This window comes from Cyprinodon tularosa, unplaced genomic scaffold (genome assembly GCF_016077235.1).
Source record: "Cyprinodon tularosa strain WSP-4 unplaced genomic scaffold, ASM1607723v1 ctg711, whole genome shotgun sequence".
Classification (NCBI taxonomy): domain Eukaryota; kingdom Metazoa; phylum Chordata; class Actinopteri; order Cyprinodontiformes; family Cyprinodontidae; genus Cyprinodon; species Cyprinodon tularosa.
The window spans coordinates 235,841-256,440 of NW_024039465.1; the positions used below are offsets into that span (position 1 = coordinate 235,841).

Genomic DNA, 20,600 nt, shown 5'->3' on the forward strand with positions numbered 1-20,600 from the left:
TACCTAGACCATAAAATGACAGGCCACAGATGGCTCAATTATACAAATGAGATGAAAAACAGGTCTCAGTGGAAATTAAAAAAAGATTGAGGAAGAATACTTGACGTGCGAGCTTTTGGCTCTTTGCAGAACTGTACATAAGTTGAGTGTTTTCAACAGCCCTATCTGAGCCATGCCCTAAGGGCCACCTTGTATAGATGAGACTATTCTGAGTGCTTTGATGAAAACTTTATGAAATAACCTAAAGTGTGTGGTATGGAAGAGCATGAAGTAATTGAAAAAGTTAGATTAGATACCATTGTGTTTCTTTTTTTTTATTCTACTAAAAACGAAGAAAGATTAAATCAGTTTACAAGAACACTCTAAAGATCTTATGAAGCGTCAACTGTAAGAGTTCTTGTTGTTAAATACATCCACACTTAAACACATACTGGCTTCAATTAAGCCTGTCACTAGCTGACCTGTTGAGGCATGAACTTTACTAAATAGGACCTATCTGACGACATGAAGTAGGTTAAAATATTTTACTGCCTAACTCTATTAGTATGAAAAGTTATACAGAGCATTTTTAAGACTCTGGGACTCTAGCAAACCTTTATGAAGGCCCATCTGTCCGTCCGTCAGTTCGTCCATCCATCGATTTCAGCCGCTGGTATCCGGGATCTCATTCTTTCGATCATGACCCAAAGTTCATGACAAAGTGGGTAGTTACGTAGTTTGATTGGTAAATCAAGAGCTTTGCTTTTTGGCTCAGCTCTCTTCACCACAGCGAACCGGTACAGCACCTGCTTCACAGCAGACGCCGCACCGATTCGCCTGTCGATCTACCGCTCCATCTTCCCCTTATTCAGGAACAAGACCCCAAGATACCTAAACTCCTCCACTAGGGGCCATTATCCACAACTTTAGAAAATATGGACAGCAATAACCCTTCCCAGGAGTGATAAACCAAAAAACGATTCTAAGATTTTCCTGACTTCAAAGGCCAAAATTATATTTAAGGCGAGGGATTTCACGGGCTAAATAATCCTTGTTAGCTCTTTAATGTAACAGGATAAAATCAAAGACTAGTTTGCCACAACTGCTCTATGAATTCCCATTTAAGAGTAAATGGATGTTAGTTTTTTTCTATCTTAGCTTCAGTTAATTTTACCCTTATATTATGACTTCAGTACTGCTTTTTTTGTATTTACTCAGGCTATATATTGTTTCCACACTCCGAAAAAGTTTGGTGTGACTAAAAAATCAAAACCTCTGAGGGTTTTATTTTTTTTCTCACATCAGCATATCTATAGTCTCTTATAACCTCTAGCCAAATTTGTATTTCTAATGCACTGTACTTCATTTTACCTGACGTAGTTTGTCTGCTTTAAAGCGTCGGTGTTAATGACCTGTGGCAGTGCAGTCAGTCATCCTTACCATCTGTTGGCACTGGCATGTGACCCATCTGGTCAAGCACATACAGATGAATCATCCACTTGCCTTGCAGACCCTGACTTCACCTCGGACTGTATTTCACATCGTGTCATTCTCCACAGTTCACTGGGTTGGGTTTTTTGTCTTTTGAAGCATATCCCTATTTACTGGAGGTCAGCAGCTGTTTCCAGTGTTTCAAGTAACACAGTGCTTCACTTAAACACTCCAGAGATCAAAGAAAACAACACGGAAATAATGAATGGTGCTGTAAATTAGATGGTAAACTGTGCAGGATGTTACCGACTTACCCTTGGGTACAATTAAACTTGTGTGTCGGTGTATGGTTCACGCATAATGATATGTCATTTCCCAGTACTCTAATATCCAAATTCCAGTGGTGGTACATGTTTCTTATCATCTTTTCCCATAAATAATTGCTTACATGCACACTTTTTTTTTTCATTTTGTGTATTTGCATAGTGAATATTAAAGTATTCAGGCCCATGTTGATTATTGATCTCTGGTTACACTCTGCCTCAGGTGATGGAGTTAAATGACCTCTTTGTTTTGTTTATTGGTGATTGTAAAATCAAAAGATAAACAGATAAATGAGGATTTTGTCTACTTTATTCATGGCACTGCTCTAGTTTGTATTGGTTGGGGGGGAAACAGTCTACATTTCAAAACTTCATCAAAAGAAACATATCCCCCAATTCAGGCGGCTAACATGATCAAAGTTTGTAAACACAGCTTAATAAGTTTGCTGAGCAACATGGTTCTTTACCAGCAGTTTATTTCTTCGCTAATTTCCTTACTGGCCCATCTCTGTGTTTCCAATTATTGGATAACGCTTCATAAAGTTCAGTGTTAGACAACTGAGATTTAAAGTGCATTAGAATCCACACTTTCAGCAGAGAAGATTGGATCCTCTAAGTATCCACAGAAATCCTTGTACAACAACATCAAATCTATTTGCCAGTAATGGGTGTATAATTCAATTCAGTTTCAATTCAGTTTATTTATATAGCAACAATTCACAATGCATCATCTCAATGCACTTTACAGTTCCCCAGATCATACAGTCAAATTGATTCCAAGTTTTTTATCTAAGGAAAACCAGTTGATTGCATTGACTCAAAGGCAATCCCTCACACTAAGCATGCTTGTAGCGACAGTGGAGAGGAAAAACTTCCTTTTAACAGGAATAAACATCCAGCAGAACCAGACTCAGTGTGAGCGGCCATCTGCCACCGCAGACTGGGGTTCAAGGAGACAGAAGCAGAGATTCAAAAGGTAGCTGTAAAAGGTGGCCCCGTCCAGGAAACACGCAGCCAGGCAGATGAGCTCCGAGTAAGATGGAGCTTAGCCATTTAAGGCTTTATATGTGAGAAGGAGGATTTTAAATTCTATTCTGCATTTAACAGGAATCCAATGAAGAGAAGCCAGGATAAGAGAGGTATGATCTCTCTTTTAAACTTTCATCAGAACTCTGGCTGCAGCATTTTGGATCAGCAAACTACAGTTTGTGGACTTCCTGATAGTAAAGAATTTCAATAGTCCAGCCTTGAAGTAACAAATGCATGGACTGGTTTGTCAGTATCACCCCTGGACAGGATTTTCTAATTTTTGCAATATTGTGCAGATGAAAGAATGAAATTCTAGTAACCTCTTTGATATGGAATTTAAATGACAAGTTCTGATCAAAATTAACACAAAAATGTTTTACTTTATTATCTGAGCTCAGTTTAATCCCATCCAAATGAAGTGACTGACTAATCAGCTTATTTTTCAAAGACTCTGGTCAAGAGACTATAACTTCTGTTTTGCATTCAGGAGAAGAAAGTATATAATGAACAATGCATTTAACAATTGATCAGTGCAGTTAGAAAGAATACAGATGAACCGAAGGTAAAATTTAGACTGTATTGAACACAATAAATGGCTGAAGGGCATACAGGCCAAGCTTTAGAAACTTAAATGTCATGCTCTGCATTTCAGTGGAAAGAAATTACATACACATTCTTTATTAAGAAGTCAGCTCTGCATCATAATGATTATTTTGTTCAAAGGGTTTTATAACAGTATGTTATTACCATACATCCAGACAATCACAATAGCCCTATTTGGGTTTATTGTTACACATTGATGACTTCTCAGACTGTTAAACCTGGATTTTTCCTGCGAGTGTGACATACTGTTTATCTAACTGTAACTGTAACATCTAACTTGACATGAAGGATTAGAAAACAAATTAAAAAAGCCTTTTTTATTATTTTTTTTTTTTTAGAAGTGTTCAAGACTTTTGTTTGGTAAACATTTCAATATGGGAGGGATGAATGTGCCGCAGTGCCTGGCCAAACAGCTACATCTGTGAGTCTGGCACAGAAGCAGTCAGGGGTTCATGATTTGGCTTCCATGTTTATTCCTCCAGCACTGATTTCCTTCCAACTCTGGGTCTCTGTCAGCCCTCGAATTCTTTTGTTCTCCTTTGGTTCTTGCAATGGGAAGCGCTTTTGAACAGTTTCACTTTCCTCCCACTTGCCTCCTCCTTTCGTCTTTCCTGCTTCCTCCCCCTCATTCAACAACAATTTTTGACTTCAATTTGTGGTTCTGTATCCAAGTGTCCTTCTGAATTCTGCTTCTTTGTAAGCATTCTTTTTATTCTCTTGCTTGAAGCTCCCATTCCATTGACACACATAGTTGTCCAAGCAAAAATGACAGTGCCATTTTAATTCTGAAGTTGGTAATATAACAAAACTTGCTTGGGAAATGCGTGAGAACAGTTTTACTCTGTTGCTGGTTATTTCCTAAATATTCTTCATTGTTCCTATTTGTGCATTCTTTAGTTAATGGCAAGTTCTTACTGTTTGTAAATGCTTTTCCTACAAACTGTGCATTTTCCTAAGTTTTTATCTCCTTGATAGAATAGTTGATAGCATACATGATCATTTGCTTCCTTCACCCCTGCAGGTATCCTCCAGCCTCAGCCTGTTTAGTAATTGGCTGTGCATTCAATAGACAAATGAACAATATTTCAACTTCAAACACAAGGGCAGCATCAACACGGTATTATCAGTGCACGTTGGTAAGTGTATAAGTGTGAGGTTGGCTGCTACCCGTCCTTGCTTCTGGTGAAAAGAATGTGCAGCACGAAGGAGAGCGAGGGAGCAGTGGTGGAACGTTTATCACAAAGAAGCAGGAGACACACGAGCACTGTAGGATACCTGCACTCACAAGTACATAAAACAAATATGCAATGTATCTGAAGACTTTATCTAGATTTGCAGGGCTTTTGCAAAAGCATCTGTTTTGATGTCTTACATTTTATGATGTAACAACCTTAACCTTTATTGTTAATCATTGTGATTTAAAGTGTCCAATAGAAAAAAACAATTAAGAAGTCGGAGAAAAATTATGTTTTTTTGTTTTTCCATCTACAAAGGTAGCTGTTTGAAAAGCATGTGTAAGTCCTACATTTATGTCATAGGTACTCTTCAACTGTAAGGTAATCACATTTTAATTACATTAAATGTGAGGTAATGATTTTGCAATGTACTATATGAAATATTTATCTTATATTTCAGAGTAAAAAAAAAACAATATTTGGTACACTTTGGTCGCACTTACAAACATTTACTGTTGTTCTTGATTAGATTGACACACATTCAGCAGGGAATGTGGACCACTTCTCCATATAGATCAGGGGTAACCAATTAAAAATCAGCGAAGTCCAAATCAAAAAAATCATCAACCAGTAAAGGTCCGGAGACATTTTTAATTATAAACATTCACTTTAAACCAATATTTTATCACTGTTGTCCTTACACTGCTCTCTGGTCTGCAGCATTGTAGAAAAGTTAGTTTGTTTTATTGAGTTTGTGGACTGGTGCGTTTTATATAGATAACAAGTTTAAACATTCTAATAAGTTGAGAACATGAGGGCTCGAACTGGTCAACTACAGCTTAAATACTGGCTGTTAGACTATTAGGTATGTATGTAATGCAATAAAATGCAAATTAATTACCTAAGATTAGGCAATATGACTTTTGTTTTGTTTTTTATTAGATTATGTCTCTCACAACGGAAGAGTATGTATGATAAAAATAACTTTTTGTAAACATGAAAGACTTCTACATGCTTTGCAAGTAGAAAAACCTGCAAATAGTTGTTCTCCGCTGCTTTTTCCCATCGGTTTTGACCGGCTTTCCTGTCCCTACTCTAGCAAAGCATCCCCTAGACATGATGTTGGCACCAACATGCTTTATCATGGGGATGGTGTATTCAGGTCGATGCACAGTGTTATTTTTTCACTACGAGTGAATGTTTTGCATATCGGCCAAATACTGTATGTCTATTTATATTTTGTGAACAGATGACTGTCTCTGACACAGATGCTGTCTCCCTTATGTGGCTCTTGGCAAACTGCAGGATAAACTTCCTTTGGCTGTCTTTTAACAGATTTCTTCTTGCCAGTTTTCCATCAAAGCTAGATTTGTGGAGTACACTATTACAATAGTCATCATGTTGATACTTTTTTTAACTATCTGAGTTGGGGATTTCTTTAATTGCTCCCCTTTTATTTTTATTTAATGTTCTCCTGACCAGAATGTCAGCTCAGAACTTTTCTGTGTGTATTCCTAAGACAAGGATGGACTAATAATCTTGATGAAATTTAACCATTTACATTTTTACGTTTTAATGCAAAGATTTATAGTTTTATCAGTTGCAGTCTTACAAACACAGATTCCTCTGTCTTGCACACAACTGCTTTCCTTGCACTGGCCAAGAGCACTGTCCTCCCGGGCATCTAAAGACTCTCAGTTAACTGATGACGCAATAGCCTTCACTTTTTCCTCTTCTTGCCCTTTCCAACCCCCTAAGCTTTTTTCTATCAAAGTATCTGCCCTCTGAATGACTCACCCCCTCCCTTTCTTCTACTCTGTCTTCAATATTTGATTCTTCAACCTCTTCTTACCACTTCTCATGTTGTCTCTCCTCAGCATGTGCTCTCTTCTGCCCCTACTGTTTTCCCAATATGCTACATCTTCCTAGAGAGATGGGGGCAAGATGGGGGAAGAGCAGACAGCAGAGGAGTCACTTCATCAACCACAGTCTGATAGTTCATCAGCAGCTGTTCAACGTGCCGCTCCTTTGTCTTCATTAGCTGCCCTTGGTTTCCTTTCATTCTAAAGTCTTTAGAAAAACGTACCAAAGATCCTTAAATTTCTTCTTCACGAGTTAGAGAAAAAAGGAAGGAAGCTGAAGGAAGCTGAAGGCTGTTTAAACTCTGAAGAGAAATAAGACTGAAGGGAGAAATTATACAACACATTTTAATATTTTAGAGATAAGACACATTTTTATTTGAAATATTAATTTCAAAAGAGAGTAATTCAACATTAAAATCATTCTACACCTTATTAGATCAATATGACTTTATCTTTTTTTTCTCTCTGTGTTTATGTACCGTATAGCAGCTGCTACAGAGAATTGTCTCTCAAAGTTGTCTTTTTTTTCCTTCCCTCCAGATAACTACTGGAATGCGGCATCATTCACCACCCCGTCATCCTACCTGCATTTCGCCACCTTTCAGGGAGAGACCAGCGCTGACATCTCCTTCTATTTCAAGACGAGTGCTCCCTACGGCGTCTTTCTGGAAAATCTGGGCAACACTGACTTCATCCGCCTGGAGCTCAAGTGTAAGATGCTTTTGAGATGCTCGTGAGTGCAGGAGAGCTTTTTCTTTGTGTTTACCTTTCTCCTTCTACATCCTTAAGTTGAATTTTTACCCAACCAAGTGCGCCATTCTGACAGTGTTTGGTGTTCTGTACCCCATCTTACACTCTCACTAACATAAAGGCTTATGCAAGCACACACGCACATACCCTAGGAACAGCCATTTGCCTTGCTGATTATAGCACACGCTTTGTGTGATTGCGGGAGAGAGCAATCATTTATTTAAGGTAATTGGTGTGCACAATAATTATGTCCATTATAAACCGCTGTTTAACCAAATCACCCATTTTCAGGGATGACATAACAGAAACCCTTGTTCATACATCCACACTTCCCCTCTGTCTCTCGTCTTTCCTTTTTTTCCTTCACCAAAACACATTTTTATGTTGAAAAAAAAGCATTTTAATGTTCAGGAGGGAAAAAAATCACACCACACATGCAGACATCCACGTACACTGCAGTCACACACTATTATTGAATTGCTTCTTTCTCTTAATTCTTTGTGTCTTGGTGTGAAATGGGTGCATAACACCTCAAGGAGAGAAAAGTAGTTTCAAACAGCAAGCATCTGTAGTGTTACAAGTTGTTTTTTCTTTTTATTATCACTAGGTAAGCATTCTCTCAGGCTTAATGTAACATTAACAAGACTAAAGGTTTTGTATTCTCTTGTTTTTGACATGCTGTAGTTTTTATGAGCTAAGGCTACCACGAGCATATAGCCCAAAGGAATTACTTGCAGGAATCTTTTCAACAAGTTTCTAACTATTACAAATAAAAGGATATTTTGCAGAATTTCACTTCATGTACTGAGAATGAACTCTCCTGATTTTATTTTATTTTTCCAAAATAATCTCTTTCTGGGTTGGGAAACCTACTGCATCTATCAAATTGCTTTCTGGCGCTGGTCCAATGCTTTAGTATATTTAAGAAATATATAAAGAATATAGCTTTCTTAAACTGGCATCTATACTTGTTTCAGCAGAAAAATTCACAAAATTAATGCTTGGCTAAAGAGGCAAAGAACAGGTAACAGAAAATTAGAAATCCCAATCTTATATCAATACGCAACTGAAAAGAAAATACCTTATTTGCAGTTTCAGTGCAGAAAGACAGAAGCAGAAATCTGTTCTGAACAAATAATGATAGAAAAGGAAATTAAACAACAAATCATGTTTTCTATATTGACTTTTTCTTGCAAAATCACTGCTACCTTTTTAAAATTAGCCATTGGGCAGCAGGTGGGGCATATCCTTGATAAGGGATTTTTTTTTCTTACAATTGGAGGTCTGTGATTATTTGTACATATCTGATGATCCCCTCTACATCTAGTTTATTAACAAATCCAGTGCAATCGAATACCTCCAAAAATCTGTGATTTAACCTCAATACAGATACAGTGGGAACAGGTAAATAAAACTAAAAATCTGAGTGAAGCACTAAGCATCTTAGCAAATACTGTCATCCATCATCTGAAATTGAAGCAGCAAAGATACCAAACCGTGGCACTACATCCAAAGTGAAAGGTCTGATAACAAGATCATTCTTCAGGGAAGTAACTCTGGAGAAGCTGCAGATATCCACGGCTTGGATGGGAGAATCTGTTAAAGGGACAGCTATTAGATTCACAAATTTGGCCTTTATGGAAGGCAAGCAAGAAAATGGCTGTTGTTTAAAGAAAACAATAAGTTGTCCCACTTACCGATAACATAATCAGACACAGTAAACCCATCATAGAACATTTTTATGAAAACATTGCACAATAATAGTTATATACTTGAAGGTATCTTTTAAGTTTTGACTTATTTAATGTAGGTTTTATCATTTAATAAAACTGACATAGTAATTCCTGTGGACTTTCAGACACAAACCTTTAAATCCTTCCTGAGACATGTGGTGGATATACCACATAGTGAGCTCCTGTGATTTGTTTCACTGGTTTAGATGGAATTCCCTAAAACCCATAGTGGAACCGTTCTCTTCAGGGGTTCAAAGCCTTTTTTTTTATTAATTGCAGAGCTGCATTGTGAGGCTGTGTTCTGGCACAGCAGGGAAGTCGATTAACGGTTAATTGCATCTTTTTTTCTGATTCATGAGGATCTGAGCATTTGGGTCAGGGTTGGTTGCGGACCATGACAATGTGGGAAATTTGTGCAAAGCTAATGTTGTAATAGATACAGATTTTTCAGATCATCTGCTTAAGGTTAGCCTGAAACGTTTTCACCAAATGACTATATATATATATATATATATATATATAGACAGTAAGAAACGGCTATGACAATTTGGTGTAATTTCTTTTACACCGTACACAAAACACAAAGACAGCAACTATTTAGCCTGTCACAGCTGCGGTGTGTGTGTGTGTGTGTGTGTGTGGGAGTGTGTGTGTTTGTGTGTGTACATATATCTCCAGAGGCTTTCAAAATGCCCCTACATTGATTTTTTTTCTCTCCTCTCCATTGCTATCATCTTGCATTTTGCCCCGCAGCACACGTTTAGACACACAGTCACAAAACACTCATGCACAAACACACACATAATCTCTGCCCTCTTGCTGGTGCAGAACTCTATCTGCAGCAATCCAGAGAGGGCATGAAATGGCAGCGTTAAACTAGACCAGCACAGCTTTGCTGTCGAAGAGGCTCAAAGTGCTAAAACACACATTTAGTGATACACTCACAAAAACGCTTTTTTTATTATATATCTATATAAAATACACATTACTTTCACCTCAGCAGGCTGAAAGTCACATTTCTCTTTTAATCTTTATACTGAGGGGTGGATACATAATCATTTTTGCAAGGAAGCGATGAAGACTTACTCAGAATTCTTCCAGGGACAGAACAGAGGACAAGCAGAAAGGTCTCCAAGCACACAAGAGCTTGACTTTTTGAATTATCTGGGACTTGAGGGAAAGTATGCTCCATATGCCACTTTTCAAGTCCTCAAGAGGCCCCACAGTCTGTCTTACCCAAAATGTATATGTAAGCATGGTATCCAGTCGAAAAAAGCCCCGTCCTAGTTTTCTTTTGAGAAAAACAGTTTCACATCATTTTTTAAGGGAAGACCAATTGATCTGATTTTGCAATCAGGTTCTGGAGTTTCCTTGGATCCCTTAATAAAACAATCATTAGAGTTCTGTTAAGAAGGCAGTAAAATGATGATTCTGATCACTTTCTTATTTTACTTAAGATGCTTTTCAAAAATAAGCACACCCATTGAACTGTTGAACATATTGTCACAGTAGGATCACTTTAAGTATAATTATAAGAATTTTATTGGAGACGCCATTAAAAATTGTGCATCTTTGTAAAGATAAAGGACTATAAGCCTGTTGTACATTTTCTTTTACAAATAGAAATATGTAAAGTGCCACGTCTATTTATGTTTAAGCTAACAAACTTGTCAAAGAGTTGTCCCTGTCTCAACAATGCTTTATGTTCACTGATGAACTTTATATAAATAAAGCAGTGTTATAGGTATTGATAGTCTTACTCGATTTGCAAATTAGCTAAATGTATTAATAATTGTTGCACTCATTTGTAGATGACATAATGTTTGACAAAACTGAATCCAGTGTTAAGTTTTTACTTCATCTCTCTTTTAAATGCTAAAACAATCAATCGAAATGCAAAAGAATGTTTTTTTTTTTTTTTTTTAAGAAAGAGTTGGACTACAGGGATCATTTTGTTTTAAATAAACTCTCATCCTCAAACTTAAATGCGACGTTGGTTCCAGCTGTGGCAGGTTTATTGTTACATTTTGAATTTAACTTGTCGCAAAGCAAGGCTTCCATCTCTTTTATGGTTCAGTATTTGCTGTTATCTCAATTGTGAGCAAGTGGTAGACTAACAAAGCAAATTACACAAAAAAAAACGAAGACTTCGAGATAACTGCAAATATACAGAGATCAGACGATAATAAACAGCCAAACATCTGAGAAACAGCAGAAGAATTAAATAGAACTTTACATTAGACAGATGCACAAGTGCATGTATCTGCACCCACACAAGTAGTGCTCTTTTTACTCAGAGTCATCCACGGTCTGTTCCACGATTTATCATCCATCGATTGTGCCGTGCTGCCGCATAATTTAAAACTTGGCTCTTTCAGCCTTTGTTTGAAAAGAGAAATACAAATCTAAACCTCTAAAAAAAACTCAAAAGACAAAAAGAATGTATAAAAACACCATCAATGGAAAATTGTGTTTTCAGGTGCGATTACCTTCTGACATCTTTCAGCTCCACAAATTGATGAAACAAGCTCTGTATTCTGTAGATTTCTACTTTTATCCCCACCTGAATCAAACTTTTACATTATATATTTTTATCTTTTTACACACCTAGTTGAGCATTATTACACAGAATTAGACGTTGGGGATTGTCTTCTTCTCTCTGTTTAGTGCACCACATTCCCTCTTCCTTCCAGGCTTGTTTGATGATACTGACATCATTTATTAAGGGAACTAAGGGCTGTCAGATGTCACATGTTGTAAATGTTTCATGAATATGCTCCGATTTAAAACAAGAAAAAGTATTAAGCAAGAATTACCACCTGTCATCCTGGAGTTAAATCCCCTGCAATCATAATAGTGATTTTTGTGGGTGTATGACATTGAAACAACAGATGTTCCTCACAGTAAATGGCCCACGCACAGTGAGGCTGTATAAGAGAAAGTAAGCAAGCTACAGACTTTTCATCCTCTCCACATACAACTAGGTAAGCATTGTGTATTAAAAGCTTTGGTAAAACTTTCTTATAAGTTATTATAAATGTCTAATAATGCATAGATAGTGTTATAAACACATAATGATATTAATTACCATCTAGTAGGCACTTATAAAGGTCTTATTACTTATTAACTAATGGTTATTACAAGGACCTTAATATAAAGCATTACAAAAGCTTTTTCTTTCATGAGGAAGAAAAGGTTGGAAGGATAAAAGCAGGTGGATGTCAAGTTGTAGGAGGTGTAGGAAGGGAGGTGGCCTGTTGCTGTGGTAGCAGGGTCTTCAGCTTAAACTTGGTTGAAAGGATAGGCCTCGTAGTTACCTATCATGATCTGCTTACCTTTGCTTTAAGTTACAGTGGAGGATTTTCAAGTTTTTGTTGAAAAGACCCACCCTCTCCACTTAAAAAAAAAAATGTACATGTGCAACCCTGTACCCGCTCCCGAGAGGAGATGTATATTGAGCGCGAGAGCGTGCACGAGAACATTTCTCCTGGTGCACGCTCTGTTTAAAAGTTGCTGTTTGCATTGCTCATACAAGCTTACTTTCCAAAAGAAGATTTGCAATTTTTCGACAATGTCAGACTCACCACCGGTAAGTGAAAATAGGGACGAGAACGTAGGAATGCCTTACGTAAACTCATTAACAGAATGATTGACAATTAGGAGGACCACTTATTTTGATGATCCAAAAGAACATCCTCCACGATGCCTTTAAGTCACACAAAAAAATCATAGATAAATAATAATTATCTAAAAAATGAAACAAAAGCTCTCAAGTTGCTGTTTTAATCACCTTTCTTTGTTTGCCTTCTGGTGAGTTGCTGTAGTTGTGCAGGTTTTTACATGAGTGTACTACAGCAGGTAATAGATTTGTGTGTCAAATCAAAGGAAATCAAGAAATGACTCTTTTTGTAAGCATGGGACACAAAAGATAAGAATTGTAACAGACAAGACCCACAGATGAGACACCAAAGGAGCTGGAGAGGTGAAGCAGAGTCGAGTATCAGGCAGACAGATGAGGCACACAGTTAACACGGTTTGTCACAGTTCAAAAGCAGCACTTGTCACATAATAGTAGCAGAAACTACACAGAGACTAAGCATAGATTTAGCATCAGAAGGATACAAGCACATCAGTGTTGAAGCTTTTATGCTTTTAAATGAAATGTGATGAACAATGATTGAGAACCCTGTACTAGTTGAAATATTTTAATATATTAAGACAGAATGCACATCTATCCAGTTTACTTTCAGATAACTTTGATTGCTGCAGACGGTGAAGTCAGCTGTGCTTGTAATTCTCTTCCTCATAAAGATTTATCAAATAGTTGCTTTAGGACTGAGGCAGACTAGACGTATATTTTTCTCAAGTCTCATTCAAATGCTGTTTAACTCCTTGAATGTCCATTCCAGAGCATATAACTTGAAAAAGAGAATATTCAAATGAATCCTAAATCCTTTCCAAAGCTGTTTGTCGTGCAATCCCTTCCAATTGTTTTTTGCTTTGTTTTTTTGACCATTTTGTTTTGATGTTTTCACCTAAGCATTTTATTTTGCTTCCCGGAGATAGTTTAGTGCAAAGTCATTAGAAAGGAGATATGTGCAAAACAACGACTTCTCCATCTGTGTAATTTTAGTTGGAATGCCAGATTGCTTCCGCTGCTCTTAAAGTACTGGATATTGCTGAAACCATTAAAAGGAAAAAAAATCCTGAGTACCTGCTGAAGTAAAAGCTGGCATCTAAACGATGGATTAACAAGTCACCTGGTTGTTTTGAATTCTAAGCTTATTTTTACTGCACAAGAGAAATGGCCTGGGTTATCCTCAAATGTATCTGGTTTTGCAGGTGCTTTTAAATCAGTCCTGTTCTCTGACCCCGTGAACAGAACGAGAGTTTTTTTTTTTTTTAAGAATCTCAAAAATCCAGCATATTGTTTGTTTCACTTAAGTTCCCCAAAAATTAACAAACTGCTAAGTATTTTAAGTAGGACTGAAGTGGCGTGCTGGCAAGGAAAGAATGGGTCAAGGCATGTGTAAATGGAGGGAGGCAGTAATAGCAAGAAGCATAAAAGCAAAGTAAGAGAAAAATGAGTAAACAGAAATAATATAAAACTCAGGAGAGCTCAAGTTTGTTTTGAGAAAGATGCAAGGCCAAACACTGGAAGAAATGGCTATATGATAAAAGATATAATTAGATGAAAGCGATATGAAATGGAGGAAAAGGCCAGGCATATTGATTGGGAAAAACAAAAGAAGAAAGCTCATTTCCCTATTGATTAATACACAAAATTATGCGCTGAAATACAGAGGCAAATGGAACAAAAGCAATCCAGTACAACACTGAGCGATTAATCATCAGTATGGCTGCAGCACACTGGTGCCAGAAGCAACAATATGGCACCCAGAATGCATAAGTCTCACAGTATTCCAAAACTTGGAAAGAAGTCAAGTTGATTTTGACTTATGAAAGGAAAATGCACTCTGCTGCAGCAAAAGCATGTTTGCTATTTTTTGTTGTTGCTTAAAATGACCAGAGGTGGGTACAGTACCCCAAAGTTATACTCAAGTAACAGTGGCATGACTTTAAAAGTTTTTTTAGTTTTTTTTACTCAAGTAAAAGCGCTAAAGTACTAAGAAAAATCTGATTTTATTTTTTAAATGATGTAATTAGATGGAGAATTATGTGAATATGATGGTATTTCAAGGTAAGAAAATAAAGTAGAATTAAAGAAAATGCAAATAAAAAAACTAACTAAATAAATAACAAATTATGGGGAGAAGAAACACTTTTTCAAATCAGCTTTTTGAAATGTAAATTTATAAAAACAATACTGACAGTAGATTATGTATATAAGTTGGGATAATATTAAGAACTTCCATCAAAAATACTGTTAGCTGTATTTTTAGCCCTTATCTCTAAAGAACTTAGTTACTTCAGGTCAGTGGAGCAACTAGAAGATTTACTCAAACAACAGTAGGGATGCACTCACAAGAATATTTCTTAAGTAAAAGTAAGTTGAAATTCTAAAATGTACTCAAATAAATGTAACTGAGAGCATGTAAACATTTACCCACCTCTGCATATAAACAACATTTCTTTTTACTTTGGCATCCTTTTAGAAAAATTAGTGTTAACAACAATGCTTTATGTTGTACATTCTGACACATATCTGGAAAAACTGTTTAAATTGTTTTAAAACCCTCGAACAATGCATCAAAAAACTATAATTTAGTTTAATCCTTGTTGATTGATGGTTTTGCTAAGTAATGTATTATTTTGAAGTTGAAGAAAGACGCCTTTCATTTTTTTTATCGGGGATGGTGCAGGTTGGTGCTGGATTAATGTGCATATAGTGTATATTCAGAAAATAAAAAATAACATGCAGTACACCCTACTTCATTTAGAATTGGCCAAATTAGCTTTCAAGACCTCTTGTGTGTGTCTATAGAGGTTGTTTTTTCCAGCAGGACAACAACACCAGATACAGTAGAGTAGTTTACATCAATACATTTTAACATGTTAGTGTGTAACTCCAATGTGTGCTTTTATCTAGGGATGCCAAGATCCTTGTAGTAGCATCTGCTCATGTGCCTCTACTCGTACTCACTAGTGGTCATGAAAGTGCCACTTGAAAGTAAATAGATTTAACCCTGAGATATATATATATATATCAGAAGTCTTCACATGCATAGTAAAGTCTATAGTAAAGTCTATTAAGCAACAATAGCAGGGCATAGAATTTAGACAGGAAAAAAAGAACCGGCTCCACTCAAATGCAGAGCAAAGTTTTTCCCTAACTTAAGAGTCACATGGAAGATGTGGAGTAATGTGGACGTGTTCACAAGTGGATGAAGGTGGAAAACGGTTAAATGGTCTGCAAAATGATGTTCAGCAAATTAGTCAAAAGAGAAAAAAATATTTTCTAGCACATTGAAAGCTTGCAATCTCGCAAAAAATCTAAAAAAAACTATACAACGCTAAGTAACCAGATTTCCAGGGGTCGGTGGAATCTGAAACGCCTGCAAACCCTTTAGAAGCAGGTGAGAAAGTTCAGGAACACCCTGCAGATGGTGAAAACTGTGGCATCCCTGGACGTCTAAAATGAAAATGCCTATTGTTACATCTGCAGCCATTGTCCGATAATAGAAAGGGGTAATTAGTGTCCTTTAAATGTACTAGAGCTGTTTCAGGCACATCCCTCCCACCTGCTTCTGGGTATTTTACCATGACATCTAACCTCTTTGTACCTCATTAATTGAACTTAACAGTGAATATAGAAAGATTTTACAATGCAGAACTAGTCCTGCATGCAAAGCACTTTTAGAGTTTGGTGAGTTAAAACTTAATTATTATTGACGGGTTTGGCAGGACTGTTTTTCAAAACTAGCTGTAAATTTTAAAAGATTAATAACATTTTTTTTTACATGCAAGCATGATTCTTTGGCAAAATACCCCCCACCCCCACCCCACCCCCAAATGTGATTAAGGAAAAAATGTATATCCCAAAAAGTATCGTAGAATAGTTTTAATTAGTATTCATATCAGTATTAGATATCAGCAGCTGATCAAATGTGGTATCTGTGAATCCCTTGTTGTACAAAACCATATGAAAGCCTTTGCAAGGCTTTATGTGATGCTTTTATAAATCCATTACATTCAGATAACAGTTAATCAGATTCAGAGAAAGAATGTGAGGTGTTCCTTTGTTTGCAGTTAATGAACAGAAACACTATGTGGATAAAAATAAAGGGATTGCGGAAAACTCCTGCTACAGTAACCTTTCCATAGTTGGACTGGCAACATCTGGAGTGGGCAGGTTGAAAGGTCAGTCACTCAAATTCAGTCAGTCAGACCTAAGAATGAAAGATATGAATGGGGAAATGCCCAATCAAGGAAGAATACTGCCCCCTTTTGTCAGATGTTGATCATTAATAATTAGCCACACAACTGAATTTTTTTAATAACACATATTAAGCATACACAACACATCTCTCAAGTTCAGTTTTACTGATGTGATAACATGTACAGCTGTTTATCTGGAATTGTCACCTCTTTCCCTCTAACTCTATTCCTGCACCTAACATTTGTGCCACAGACATCCCAAGTTCCAAAAACTAATTTCAGGGAGATGCTCATCATACCCCCGCTCTGTTTTTCATGCAACTTCAGCATACAGCGCACCTCACCACCGTGTCATCATTCCTCTCCATGGCCGGTTCTAGATAGGGGCCAACGGGGGCCAGTGCCCATGTAGATCATGAAGTGGCCCCTGTTATCGCCCCTGTACTGAAGACATAATACTTAAAAGACATACTAATGATGATATGCGCAGGAACAGACATGGTTACTGATAGGTCATTTGGATCTATTTCATTCTTTTTCTTTACAAATTCTTTTTTACTAATTATTCCAAAACAATAAGCTGATATCTTCAGTGGTATTGCGATAGGATCCCAGTTTTTATCTGCCTATTTTTTTTTTCACAACAAATAATTTTTACAGATGAATTAAGTCAGAAATATGTAAAATTCCTAAATTATAAATGTATATTGACCTCATGAGAAATAGAATTTCTATTAAACCGAATTGAAAAGAAATTTCACTTCATGCAGCTCTCTTAATATATTTGAATCACTTGCCCTGTTTTTTTTTATTTCATGCTTTTCAGGGCCCCCATGAAAATACGTTGGCCCCCTCCAGGCCCCTTGGTACATTTGGTCTAGATCTGCGACTGTTCCTCACCTTCACGAGACAGGGATATACTTTTGTATATTCTGCTGTAAAATTATTCTTATATTTTCGTTTTTTACTTGAGGATTCAACCTCTGCCGTTTCACAGGATGCTCAGCTTTGAATGGTAACTAGGTGACTGCCAGAGAGTAACCCAGAGAAACTTATCAGACTGATCCAATCAGCTCTCTGACAACCAGTTGCCTGGAACGCTGGTTGAACAGAGCATCGCTTTGGACAGACAGGTGTCACCAGCAACCTCCTCCCAACACCCACTCGCTCTTATTGTGTCTGCGTAATCGCAGTAGTTCTAATCCGCACATGATGCATGAATTATTGTACAGCCTGCCTACTCTCACTCGCATTAAAAAAACACCACCTACCATAGTCAAAAATCCGGGATAATTTATCCGACTCACAGGCATCCGTGAACAACTATCTATGTCAGGAAGACTGCCAGAACTTCTGGGAGACTTGGGATGTCTGGTGTCATTATCTGTTTCTTGTCATTGTGATTTCCATCCCTAACATGACTGGTGAAAGCTGCCACATCCCACCGTCATGAGCTAACTCAAAAGGTCCTGACACCAATCGAAGTTCTGCGAGATTTGTCCTGTCCACAGCTCTGTGTAGCTCCCTCATTCTGCAAAATTGTAATCTATACCTGCCAAATAAATGGACCAGAACCAAATGAGGCATTCGATTACTGACTGGATGTCTATACCTAGAGGAGTGATCCATATCTGAACATCTAGTTCTGAAGCACTTGTTGTGTTGTGATGTGAGGTTACACCTGTCTCATTTAACTTTTTATCTTTGCCTTTTTTTCCCAGCTCCTACTGTGGTCTCCTTTTCTTTTGATGTTGGGAACGGCCCTGTGGAGCTAACTGTGCACTCAGAAACGCCTCTCAATGACGACCAGTGGCATCGTGTGATGGCTGAACGTAATATCAAAGAGGCAGTCCTCCAGGTGGACCAGATCTACCGGACATCCCGGCTAGCACCCGCACAGGGACACACACGGCTAGAGCTGTTTAGCCAGCTCTACGTGGGTACGACACACACAATAAACAATCATCATATATATAACAGACTAAACACATAGCTTTGCCTTTGTAAAGGACTTACAGTCATGTATATATATTTGAAAACTTAAATAACACATTCAAACTTTTATGTCTTTGATTGGGTGGAATTCATTTTCACTTATGCTGCCCTCTAGTAGAGACTCTGAGTGTTAGAAGGTCTGAATGATTTATAAATTAAAGATGTGCCAGCTTTACTGTCCTTTAAGAGGCTTCTGTTCAGCTTAGCTGCAGTCACTACTAATTAAATGCCTGCAAGACCGAACAGCTAAAACACAACAATGTGTTTTACTTAATAATTTGCAAATATGTGGATACATACTCATCCTTGGAAGTCATCCATTTCAGTGATCCCAGTTTTAATAAATGCAAAACTGACTTCCTAAAAGGGTCATTTCATTAATACTTTAATACCTTAAATACACATTTATATTAGTACGGATTAAAAGGGCAAGGAGAGAATATTATTTGATTCTTAGACTGAGCAATTCATTCCTTGATGGTGGTGAAAAAATTGGGTTGCTGCCAATGGTTCTCTATATCACGCTTTAAGCCCACCATAAGTTAAAAAAATAGAATATCTGTCCTATTTTTGCTTTATGATTTTACTTCTGCTTCGGTTTGTCTTTTGTGCTGAGCCTTCTGTGCTCTACACTGAAAACTTCAGGGCTGAGAGAGTTTCAGGAATTTGCGGGTAGAGGAAAAAGTGCTGAGGCGAGTCTTATGCTTGTTCCTATCTCATGGAAGAAAAAAAAAAGTTCTTCTTAAAAGAGATTGTTGAAAATTCCAATCAGGCGTCCCGATGTGATAGCCTTAACAATCCTGATCCCCATTTTTTCTATAGTTCCATCGTCTCATCATTTTTTTTTCTGATTGGAACGTCATCTTCTTGTCCTCACAGTGTCATTTATTAGAACAAAAAGAGGTGAAAAAGCCTTTTTGTTTGTACAGCTCACATTTTCACTGGCTTGTCAAAGTATTCATACCCTTGAACCTTTTCACATTCTTAGAATCTGTTATAATATAATCTGTTTTAACATCGTTTTATGTGATAGACCAACACACAGTAGAAACCTGGTAAATGGAAAGAAAGGCTTATGCAACTGTGCAAACACATAAATATGATTTAATCTATGATGCATTCAGGTCAAAAAGCAGTTTTAGCTTTGCACTGTATATATGGCCAGAATATTTACTTTTATTGTTAGCATGAGCACCCTCTTCCACATGGGAGCTATGTTCCTTATAGGTCTTTAACTGAAGATAGCGATCATTGGAATACTTCTTTCTTCTTTCCAATATTTCAACAAAGACCATATATCTAGTGTGCACCATTAATAGTTGTCCTTTGGGCAAATTCTCTCGCCTTAGCTGTAGATCTTTGTAGCACCTCCAGAGTTACTATAGACCCCTTGGCTGCTTCTTGGATTAATGATCTTCCTGCCGGATCAGAAGACCAACGTATTTATGATGCTCTTTGTTCTATAATGCTTTCTAACAAACCTTTGAGGCCTTCGTGAAGAAACTGCTTCTATACGAGGATTAGAATACACAGAGGTGGACTTTATTTACGAACTATGTAACATCTGAAGATAACTGGCTGTGTTTTATTTAGGAGTATAAAATAAAGCAAGCTAAGATTGCTTTATTTGTTTTTAAGTCTTTAAAAGGCTTGGCCCTTCCTTACCTCTCTGAGCTTCTCCACCCCTATGCTCCCACTCGGTGCCTCTGGTCAGCTGACCTGCTCCTCCTGGAGGTACAGAGGTCCAAACCGATGAGACAGAGCTTTTTCAGTTGCTGCTCCAAAATTGTGGAATGAGCTCCCCCTCCTCATTAGACAATCCTCTTCTCTGCATATTTTTAAAACTTGTCTTAAAACCCGTTTTTATCATTTGGCTTTTAG

General features: G+C 37.3%; 1 protein-coding gene across 1 annotated transcript in view; it reads left to right on the forward strand.

Annotated features, from left to right (window-relative positions):
• Window positions 1–20,600, forward strand: part of LOC119772515 (contactin-associated protein-like 2) — a 255,193-nt gene that overhangs the window by 177,324 nt on the left and 57,269 nt on the right. The window contains exons 15-16 of the mRNA XM_038268959.1: window positions 6,943–7,113; window positions 18,446–18,664. Of these exons, the coding sequence (XP_038124887.1) occupies window positions 6,943–7,113; window positions 18,446–18,664 (390 nt within the window). The remainder of the gene's footprint in view (window positions 1–6,942; window positions 7,114–18,445; window positions 18,665–20,600) is intronic.